Source organism: Barbus barbus, assembly GCF_936440315.1.
Source record: "Barbus barbus genome assembly, chromosome: 21".
NCBI classification, from domain to species: Eukaryota; Metazoa; Chordata; class Actinopteri; order Cypriniformes; family Cyprinidae; genus Barbus; species Barbus barbus.
The window spans coordinates 26,845,966-26,858,016 of NC_136749.1; the positions used below are offsets into that span (position 1 = coordinate 26,845,966).

General features: G+C 40.6%; 1 protein-coding gene across 1 annotated transcript; it reads right to left on the reverse strand.

Annotated features, from left to right (window-relative positions):
- Positions 1-6,367: 6,367 nt before the first annotated feature.
- LOC306887068 (RNA-binding protein MEX3A-like) lies at positions 6,368-11,786 on the reverse strand. Its single transcript, XM_079444546.1, has 2 exons — positions 11,255-11,786; positions 6,368-8,492 (listed from the first exon to the last, which is right to left on the reverse strand). Exons 1-2 carry the CDS (start codon positions 11,658-11,660, stop codon positions 7,384-7,386), a joined length of 1,515 nt encoding a protein of 504 aa, XP_079300672.1. The 5' UTR covers positions 11,661-11,786; the 3' UTR covers positions 6,368-7,383.
- Positions 11,787-12,051: the final 265 nt, after the last annotated feature.

Consider the following 12,051-nt stretch of genomic DNA (forward strand, 5'->3'; position numbering starts at 1 on the left):
AACCAAAAAATCAAAACTAGTATGGCATAGATACATTGATCAAATATCAAAAATGAAAGTCACAAAGAACATGTTCTAAGGAAAAAACCTGCAGTTTGCGTGCCCCGTGTAGACACGATACTGAATTATGAACTCAAAACGACTCGTGGAGTATCGGCTAGCCTCGTCTATGATATGGCAAACCCCTCATTTATCAACAATAAATTGAACACTAGTACCAGGAGATGCTTGACCAAACTAATGCACTAAGACCACTATGAGAGCTGCATGAAACACTTCTACTGTGCTGGAAGCTACCAAATACAGACTGTCGGACCGGAGTAACTCATCCCAAGCGAGGTCACATCAGTGACCATCCTAACCCCCCCACCCCATGTTCCTGTCTGACTGAAATTGAAACCACTACACAACTATCATTGCCACCACAGATCCAAAACAAAATCGAGATGCGTGTTCACCATGAAGTACTGAGACTATGCTTCTGCGTGTAATCTTGTAAACAATAGTTCACCGCTTTGACATGTTTGAGACACTCTCGGTAATAATGAAACGCAGTCATTAGCCCTTGAGTGCAGTTTGTACATGAGCCTTATTTTGTATGTGACAACACAGGTTGATTAGAAGTTACATGCAAATAACGGTATTACTGTGAATGTGCTCGAAATCTGCATTCTGCTCACATATCTGTAAACAAATATGATAACGGAACATCTGATTTGCAGAAAAAGTTTTTTTTTTTTTTTTTGTTAAGTTTTGTCATGCATATTTTTAAACGATTTGAAATCGGAACGACGTTACATGTAGCTGATTTTTGCTTGAATTATTACTACTGTATGCGTGTACTATGCACAATCATTTTTCTGTTTCACCCTGTTATACTTCAGTCTGTTATCGTTTCATAATTGCATTTAAAACCAAAACAATTTAATATAAAAAAGGAAGGGACCCTTTATTCACTCAGCTATGAGGTGTTAAAGGACGAGTACACAACACTTCTGAACGCTTCTAGTATGCAAAAACGCGGTATTGAGGCACAAAGTTGAAGTGACTAAAATACCCCCGAATGCTATAAAATATTTCTGCAGTTATCCCATTGTTAACGCACACGTTACGTATCTGACGTTTTAAAATATAAGCCTTTGAAACCCCACCCCGCTTATTTTTTAATGCTGTCAGAAGTGTGGATTTTTCTAACTTTCATAAATAAAAATTCTATAGTTTTAATCATTTTAGTAGAAATCAACTTCATGCGTTTTAGAAATATATTAACTTTTTAATTTAATTAAAAAACAAAACATCTTGAAGTTACTTATAAATATGTTTGCTTCATTAAAGATATTCATAAATAACATCCAGATACTGACCTCTTCCTCTATGAAATAATAATGCATGTTAGCAAAATAGAATCTTACGAAACAGCTATAAGACATTTTAAGTTCCCTTTTAAGTTGCTTTGTATAAATGCTGTGAGGAAGAACCTAAGCAGATATGGTGGTATTTCTCTAGCCATGAAATTCAACTTAAAGCTCACTTTTGATAAAGAAACAAAAGGCAAAATTAGACATTGGTTGGGTGGCCATTTTTACATTCAAATACATTATTTGCCCTTTGTACTATACTGAAAGGCATTATAATTGCTTAAGTGCATCACGTATATGTTCTCTGGTGATTCTATGGAATGGACGCTGCAGCGGTTATAAATAAATACGAGCAGCTTCGCTATCTGCTATGTCAGAACATATAAGGGTATATACTGTTCATCTAACCGGGCGCATAAAAAAAACTCGAAAATATCAACAAGACTAAAACTGCAAATATATCCGTTATGGGAATGCAAGGTACAGTTCAGCTCAAAAGTTTGCAAACCCCTCGAAGTAGTTTTAAATAGCATTTTATTTTATTTTTAGTACATCCCTTACGTAGAGGCGAGACACTTCAGATGAAAACACTTTTTTTTTATTTTTTTTTTTCATGCACTGGTCAATTTTGACACTTTAGGCCTTACGTAATGTGTAGTTTCAGACTAATGGAAAGAAAATGTGCAAAATACACATTTAAGTATTTATTGTATTGCACTTTATCTATTTGCATCTGTAGATTTCATTTATAACATCTTTAAAGGCTGTTTTCTCAAAATGAGTTTTTTCTCCTTTACCTTACAGTTTTATTCCTAACCGTATTCTGAGCTGTTTTACAGTTGGATTTGCTAATATATCATTCAACTTGTTCTATAATAGTTATTTTTTTCTAAAAACATGGTGAATATTAACAGTTGTTTTTCTGACTTGCGGATTTAAAAAAAAAAAAAACACCCCCCTGTAAAATCTTTTAACTCTAATATAAAACAAGATTTTTTAATCTGGCTCTATCCGGTGTTTAGATTTCTGTTCTGGAAATGTATGCAAATTTGTGTATATTTAATAGGATAATGCCTCATTTGCATATTTCAACATTTCAGTAAACATGAGATAAAAAATCGAATCAATCAACTGGGGAAATATATTAGTTATTCTATTAAATATAGTAGTTTTTTTTTTTTTTTTTACCCTATTCACCTGGAGCGTCTCGCCTTAATATTCCACAAGACAAAATTGTTCACATGCCTTTGTTTAAATTCATGTGTTTTCCTCCTCGAGCGTCAATGACTGTTTGTATCTTATGTGATAGTTTGAGTCTCTGGTTTGTCCTGTGTGCTGAAGCAGCCCACTGTTCTTGACAAACGTCCTCTAAGTTCTTTGGTTTCCCAGCATGCTCTGCACATTTGAGTTCTTCCCCACAGCGGCTATACGATGTTGATCTCCAGCTCTGACACTCGGGACAATCGAGGGACTCATGCAGCTTTCACAAAAGCCTGCAAACAATCATTGACACTTGAGGAGAAAACAGAGTGTTACGAACTAGAGGTATGCGAACTTCTGAACAGAATAAATGATTTGTGTAAATTATATCGTATATGGCATTTTCAGGGCAGTACTAAAAATAAAAATACTTTTTTAAAATGCCAAGCACCTTCTAAACAGACTCTGCTTGGGGTGTGTAAACATATGAGCATTTATCTGGTATTTGTGCATTAGATACTTTGTTGGGTAAGAGAAATATGTTTGGAAAAATAAACTAGTGTCATTGTACAGCATTACATTAAACGCCAGCTGTAGTCCTCACTAAAAATCTCTGTAGTACAAGTGGCTCTGTTATATTTTATCTACACAGGCTGTTCAAAGGTTAATAATGCTCTGTAAAATAATTTCCCAGCATGCACAACTAAAAGGAAGCAAGAGAAGCTGTTGAACTGCAACTATTTAACAACACCACATAATTACTGGAGAAAAAAAAGAAGAAGAAAGACGCAGAAACGGAAACGATTCACAGTGGTTCTTAATATTAAGCTTCACGTTAGACAACACATTCTTGTTAAACCTGTCAGACTCCAAACCGGACCACTTTTCATTGTGAATCTGTAGTCATATGTTGTGACCACTCCCCCTTCTCGATCCGAATGGATTTTTGCACGGGCAGTTATTATTTTGGATTAGGCATAATAATAGTGCCCTCGTCATTCTGAAATTATAAAGGAACTTGCCAGCTGAAATGATCTGAAGGATGATTAGACCGTTCTGATATGCATTTGTAAATATATTTTTATTTCTTCTGAGATGCTCCTACGTGCAGTAAATCCTGTCAATAGGGTGTGTAGATATTTTTTGTATCATAACCTTATGCATCAGTATAGGCAAAGCAAATGCTGTACAAACTAAACTATATGAATTCTTTCCCCTATTGATTGTGATAACCCTAATTTTTGGTTATGTACTTTCTGAAGAGCTTTCAGATTTTGGGGCATCAGTAACATCACACTTTATTTAATTTCTATTGGGATGACGCCTTACGCAATATTACAAACTAGCAAGTAGGCTATTAGAGACTATTACAATATTTTCAGAATTGCTTATATAGTGAAATATATTTAAGGATGTGCCTATGGTAGTCAGTCTTTATTATACATCTCCCTAAATGTCAATAAATATAGTCTTATTCCTATCAAATAAATAATACTCAAAAAAGGTTTTGCTGTGATCGGCTGTATAAAGTCTCTAACAGTTAAAATGTCTCCCTTTCAAAGCCTGTACTGAATAATATCTCGCTCTGAATACTTACACAGCACCTTCTCCACTGATCCAGGCTACATTCTTTGAAGTATATCATCACTCTATTAGAAGTTGCAATGTTTGGTTAAGAAACAAAACTTTTGAAGTGCTGCATTTTCTAATTGGGAAAGTCGTTACTGCTTTTGTTTTGTTCTCAAAAAGGGCTTTAATTGGGTAAATACAATGTGCATGGCTTGAAACAATTCTTAGGGTTATCAACCATTTAGAAGCATGTTTCTAACAGTGCATTTTTGGATAAGGATTAACTTGCTTTAAGTATTAAGACAGTTATTGCTGTTTCCTGCATACGCTGACCTAGTGACCTTAAACGAGGCAGGAGAACAAAATGTGGCATATAAACAGACAACTGTTGTTCTGAATCAGATTCTAAAATTCAAGCTGTTAAGGTTTGCATAATTGAATCTGTTTTTCAAAATGCTTTTGGCTTTTATATAGAAATGACCGAAATGCACAAACATGCATTCCTTTAATGGACGAGCGTCTGTCCCTGATCAGTGCTGGGCATTTGAAGAGCTAGAAATGAAGGTAAGAAAATACCATCGCATTGTTGTCCCTTCATTTTAAAGTAAATTAAGATGCTATTTCTAAAGACGTTTAAAAAACCGCTAAATAGCGTGTCAAAATACGCTATCCGTGCAAATACAACCGACTAACCCAAAATATAACCTAAGTGCAATAATAACAAGAATATTTGCCATTTGACTTCACTGTCGAGAAATGCACATGCTTTACAATTACAAATGCTGTTTGCTTACTTAAAAATAAGGTGCTTTTAAGAGCTTTAAGTTGTTAAGCCTTTTCAGTTTTTTATCTCAAATCTGAGAGTTACTTAAAGGGACTTGAAATATATTTCAGTTAAATAAAGTACCTTATTACACTAATGCTTATAGAAACAAAAACAAAACAAGGCGCTAATGCGGCCGTAATACATGAATGCAGATGAGGCAAACGACTAAGTATATCTGCTGTAACAGTCAAAAGTTTTTCAGAACTAATATTTAAGATGCTAATGGCTCAAAGGTAAATCGGTATAGCAAGTTAAATACAATCACGAGCTTACCCTAGCATATCTTCTAACACCGTGCACATGTGGCAATGGCGCAGAGAGGCTCGATGGGGGAAAAACTGACCCATTTCAAACTGAGTACATTTTCAGTGGCTCCATTCTTTTGAAGTGGCCTTCTAGCGAAAGGGGGGAAAATAAAAGACAGTTTCCCAACCTCCGAACACTCTAATCCCCTATCCCGAAATCCCCCAGCCTGCAATGAGACAGGCAGTGGGTGTGTAATTTGATTCAGCATGAGCGGCCACCAAATTGGGCGTTTCCCCCCCTGCTTTCTTGTCAATTACAATTGTCTGATTTTATTGTGGAGTTCAAGGTTGTTCTCCGATTGGCTGCTCGTGACCGTTCGCTGGCAGGCCTGTCTCGAAGGGGTCACGGCAGGATGTCCCGCTTATGAAGGAAGACTCCATGGAAACTTTGACGGCCTGCCTCTTGTGCACATTAAACAAGAAATCTCAGAAGAAAAATACTTTGGGTCTATCTAGTCATTCCCTCTACCCAGAACGGCCAGCTTTTCTCTTTGAAATAAAATCTGCTCTTGGATTTTTTTTTTTTTTCACCCCACAGCAGGACAAAAGAGGCCCCCTTTCTTCCCAATGGGAACACCAGAACGGGAGCGAGCAAGCGATCAACAGGAGGGGCCCCAGCTGCACCTAGTTTAGCCCCCTGTGCGGTGTCTCCGTCCTCATTCACGCCACTGTACGCCACCCCTCCTTCCTACAGCAGTTGCTTTGCACCTGGACTCTGATGTATGGCTAATTATCAGCTCCTCCTAGGGCAGGCCATGTCGGGGCGCTCCGGGGATTGTACCACCACTGCGACAAAACAATATACTCACAGGGAGGAGCTCTGTAGTCATTACAGTGAATGAGCGGTTTGTAGAATTAGAGCACAGTCCCCCCGACAAGCCAGACCCTCAGAAAATAAAAAAACTTAATCTAAAGTACGATATGCAACACCTGCCTCAGTACAGACGGACAGTCAGAGGACGCTTTGCAACTCAAATGCAGCACCTCGGGAACGGGTGATTTACATTGTACTGTAGCTCAGAGTCTTGCTTGCTTTTGTCTATTTGGTCTATTCAGGATCAGATTACAGAACCCCTCCCCTCAATCGCCCCCTCTGCTTTTTTTTTTTTGTACTTCATCTTATGCCTTATATTCAGCGTTTCACTAAATAATGTGGAAAAGAGAAAATCATAAACGTACTGACTGAGTGCAGAAAAGAGAATAAAAACGTTATTGAAAGAACCCGGGAAATCCTCTTGAAAACAGAACGCTGGATGAGTTCCAAGGTTTTTTGAGCTGACCAATCAGTTTGCACAAATAGTTTTTTCTGTACCTAATAAGACCATTTTAGATACATCACATAATAGGCTCACTGGTGCAGAAACAAAACAAAACAAAAAAAGAAACTCCCTGTTTAACTCGTCAATTACCCGTTCAAATATTGATTTGCAAAGCAGATTCTACATCGGTAATTGTGTCATTTAGAACATGATCCGAATTTAAAGCCATCAGGTCATATATATCAGCCCCTATCTCTATACCATCTATTTCGCATTGACATCTAGAAATGTCATGTTTTTTTGACAATCAATTTACATCAGTTTTAAGGTGCAAAGATTTAAGATTCTAGTTTGCCGTAAAAAAAAGAATACTCGTTTATTTGCAGAAGATGCTGGGATGTAAAACTATACTCCAATCTTAGGAAATAAACTCGTAATGATATTTTTTTATATAATAATATACCTCCCCAGCAAAGGAAACGTGTAAAATGTTCACATTATTTATTCTGTTACTGTCCACACACAGCATGTGGGAAAAAAACAGCACCAGTAAAAAATAAAATAAAATAAAGCAAAACAAACCAACATGCTAAGAACTACGTTCTTTCCATTTTTAAAAAAACTTTTATAAAATATATATGTATATATGTGTACATATAAAAGAAAAATCTGAAAATACTTCTTCCTCTTTTTTTTAGTAAACCAAGCAGTGTGTTCTAAAATATCTGCTTGTTTTTGTTTTGTGTTTTCTGAAAAATAAAAAAGTGAATACTGACCAAATAAAAAAAAAAGGTTAAAAGTGAACTGATTCTACAGAGTAAAAACAAACCACAAAAAAAAGAAAAGAAAAAAGAAAAGTCGACTTTTTAAGAGAATATCCGGATGGCTTGCGTGACCAGGGTGTGGCAGACAGGACACTCCGGATGGTTTAGCTCACAAATTCGGATGGCACACTCCATGCAGAAGAGGTTATGACCACATGGGACCAGAGCGGCGGTCACTTTGCTCTCAAAACAGGTCATGCAGTCCCGAGCCACGGCAGGAGGAGAATCTGGCACAGGGAGACGTCCGGTGAACGCGGCGGTGACAGCGGTGGGCTCACTGTGCGCGCGGCGTGCCTGGGCGTGAGGAGACCCCACGGCGTTGGAGTTTCCGGTGCCGCACGGTTCAGGCAGTCCCGGCGACAGTCTAGTCAGAGGAAGAGGTAGGCCTCCAAAGCTTTTGGAGCGCTGCTGGGCGTAGTAAGCCACCTGTTTGGGATAGTCGGGATCGCCCCAGCTTTGAGTGCCCTCAGAGCCGAAGTAGGAGCATGGCTTGTCCCCATTGCCATGGTTGGTAAAGTCACCTTTACTGTAAATCCCACCTCCTCCTCCTCCACTGCTACTTCCGACCATGGCGTCTGAGAAATTCTGGCGGTAGCTGCTGGCAAGCGGCTTGCGCGGGGCCCCCTGTAGCCCCCACACCTGCTGCAGGCGGCTCTCCAGACCCCCGTTGCCGCTGTCAGGTCCCAAGCAGTCGTTCTCATTGTTGTGGTCATGCAGACCACCCGTGCGGAAGGCGATGTGCGCCTCGATTTCCTCCCTCGCCCGTTCGGCATTCCCGGGGGAGCCGGTGATCTCAAAGACGGGGTCACGGTCGCGGCTCGGAGTCACGATGTAAGTGCACGTTTGCTGCTGGATGCGTTTTATAGTCGAGCCTTTCGGTCCGACCACCAAACCCACGACACGGTAGGGCACCCGCACCTGTATGGTAGTCTGGCCAGGTAGCGGCGCAGGAGGCGAGCCGCTGAAAGAGACGCCCAACTTGTTCCTGGAGGCCCGCAGCATGGAGAAGTGCTCCGCAGCTGAGATGATTTCACGTCTGGCCAGGGCCACGTCCTCTTTGCGGCCAGTGATGAGGAAGACTGGTTCTTCGCCTCGGACGGGGGTCTTGATGTAGGTGTTTGTCTTTGCACGCAAAGCTTTGATTTTGCAACCTGTTGAGTGGAGAAGGAGTATTATAGTAATAGGAGTACTAAAATTGGTCAGATAATACTTATTTTGCTTGTTTGTTTCCAGGTCAAAAGGTCACCCATGCACAGAATCTGCAGCAGAAGAACTCTTTCACAAAGTTCTTCATGTAATTTAAACATTTTGAATGATATGATAAAAAAAGTAAAAGTATGGTACTGTTTAGTCTATTTAACAGAATTTAATGTTTAAAATGACCATGTTTCATCAGTTTACCATGCTTAAATATACCAAATTCTGCAGATTCATTGCACGAGCCATTGCACAGATTCAGTCTGGGCCTTTTTCTATTGTAACCGATACACAAAATATACCAAAATACAAATTTCGATGATTAAAAATGAGCATTGTATTGCATTAGTTTTTTTGCACAAAATATACTATATATCATTTTTTGATAAAAATGGCCATTATTTTGCTATTTTTGTAGAAAAGATGTTAAATTATACTTTTCTGGGGAAAAAAACAATGTCTGACCATTTGTTTTTGCAAAATATATTATGATACAACTATGAAAATATTTTGGAAGATAAAAATTAGAATTATTTTGCAATTTGTTGTTTTTGATTACACCCACTGAACCTTGTTCATAAACAGAATAAATATCTGTGTTAATCTTTCTTTCTTTGTCATTTTTGTTCATAAAACTATTGACTGGACAATGCACACTGAAATTTATTCTGCTCGTGTTTAATGAATGAGGCCCAAAGTGAATTTGGAAATAACTGTTCAATCTTCTCTGTTGTAGTAAATGTACAAAGCAAGTTTTTTTTTCTATATTACAGTCTGCATTACACTATTATTTTGCCGTTTCATTCATTATATAGAAAAATGTGTCTCCTTTTAATTATCTGAAGTATTTAGCATAATAAATCCCATAAAAATTTTCCACTCTGTGTTAACGTATCCTATTAGGATGCAAAGAAGAAAAATCTGTAAATACAATTACAATAATAATAAACGTTTAAAAATCACTGATGTCTGAATGACGCCTCCTCTGCAACAGTGCCATGTGCTAACTGTCAGTTACAGGTACTATGATATTCAACACGGAAACCCAAATTCAAATGTGCATCAGATGTAATTTCCCAGCTAGTCTGCAGAAGGAGTTGACTCGAGGACAAAGCAAGCACGCAGAATCCCCCATAAAGTTATTGTTTAGAAATGAATTCATGACGAGGTGTGGTGCTCCACAGCATCTGCCTCGTGTTCAGCACCAGAGTATTTATTAGCACCTCAGTGGTGTCTTATCAAGAGTGGGGTGGCTTTCTCCGCCCAGGGGCCTGTTCAGTGGATAGATCTCTGCACACTGGTTTCATGCCTCATTGTGTACGGCAGAAGCTAAAAAAATAACCTGGATGGACTGTCTAGCACTGACAGCAGGGAGCACAGATTCCCTCCCGCCGCTGAATCGTCCCTCTCGCTGCAGGAGAACATCTCCTAACAGGCATGGCAGCCACTGCAGGTGAACAAAGCACTGGAACCTTACAGCTCAAAATTCCAACTAATGGCGATAACATGGAGACCTAAGTGCTGCTTTTTTCACCATCACTCTGACTTGTTATTATGAGGCCAAATGCGTCTATCTGTTCATAGAAAAATGCAATTAAATTAACCTAATAAAGGCCAAAGGAATGTCACAGGATGTGGCTATCAGGGACTAATGAGGTAAAGACCCCATTTCGAATCCTCTTAATCAGCAATTTCCAAGCCACGCGCTCACTGCATCCCAACTTAGCCCCATTTGGATTCTGTAAGCACGCAGGCCACTTTACAACTCAACAAAGTCGTCATATGCTGGGAACCCGCTTGCTGGGACGTTTATTGGTGCATATTTCATCTGGGTGAGATTTTAAGTTCTTAATGAATGGACAGCAGAGGCTTCCTGACCCCCTGCTTCGAGTGCAGGGCTGTTGCACTGGTAGACGGGGCGTGACTCTAATACAGTCTTTATAGTCTGTCTCTCCAGGACCAAATGCAACACGGTTTTCCAGGATGCTGGAAATGCATTACAAAGTGACTTATTGAGACAACAGGGTCACCAAAGTGATGTAACAACACGCAGTTGCATCCAAATATCATCACACATTCAAAATGCAAAACTTTTCCGCCAAGTCACGTTTATATATAGCTCTGCCCTCAACGCACACGAGGATTTTTACTTCTTTGTCTGACCACGCTATCAACATTTCAGCACTTTTAGACGCTCGCGAGACATTCGGACATCAGCGGTGGTCTAAAGTTACCCGACAAGTGCTCTTTGTCTGAGGTAGCCTGACAAAAACAACGTGGTCCTGAATATGAAAGCCCCCAGGAGCTACAGAGACGCGCGAAGGAGCGACTGACACAATGTATCCAGTCAACAAAGACCGTTGACTGTTACATTGTATCCAGAGAGCGCGCACGCGTTCCATTTTCTGTTTCAAAACCAGAATTACGCGCGCTCAGACGACAAAGGGAAAGCAGCGTGCTGACATTGAAGGCGTGGATGTGGAATAACGCCTTTGTTCTCGTACCCGCTGATAAGTTTGCGTAAAGCTAAGAGGAAATGCCCATGTACATGCCATATGCGCTGAAACAGAGTGCTGAATTGTGGCTAAAACAGACACGTTAAAAGCATCACCACTCCCTTTTTCTTTGTCAAGACAGCTCCACACTTAGTTTGAGCCGCGCACCCTGGAGAACAACGAGTTTGAAAGCATGTGAAAGTGCGCATCGTTGTATTTACCTTGCCTCCCCACTATTTCGGCCACATGTTCGGAGCTTGGCACGGGGACGCACTCCGTTATGTTGCAGCCCCGTCCTTTGGTTTCGGTGGGCGAGCTCTCGTACAGGGCGCACAACTTGTTCTTCCCTTGTAACATCCCTGAATCGGCTGGGATGTGATTGTGGTGGTTATTGTTACTCCTGTCTTGAACTCCTCCACCACCTCCACCCGCAGGAGCCCCGTCCTCGCCCTCTCCAAGACCCAGCAGCGACAGTTGGCCCAGCGCAACTCTAAGGGCACGCGAATCGTCCTCCTCCTCCTCGGGTGGCACCAGGAGACCTTCGCTGCCGAAGCCGGAGCCGACCAAATCCCCGGCGTAGCCCCCATTTTTCTCCATGATCCCTGCTAGAACCAGCAAGCTAGGCATGGCTAACAAAAGAGTGTGAGACAAAGACACTGGTAAGAGACTGGAGGAACAGCACCCTCGCCGCCACCCCGCCCCCTCCTGGTCCTAGTCCCCCCTTTGCGCTAGTCCCTCCCACAGACCAGCCCCCTCTCCGGTTCCGAAACGCACAAGGCGAACGGGACACAAGGATGTCTGCGACGAGAGGGGCCAGGCGAAGCGATGCTCCACCCCGTCTGGTTCGCTCAGTCCCCGCCTATGGCAAGCGGCAGCTTCATGTATGCCCAGAATCTATCTATTTTTATGTTACTGGTACTGTGACTGAGCGGCATGTTTGTTTATTTTTTTCTTACTGAAGATACTGCTTTATTTTTGTTAAAATAACAATAAACAAAATTTGAATCAAATTAATACA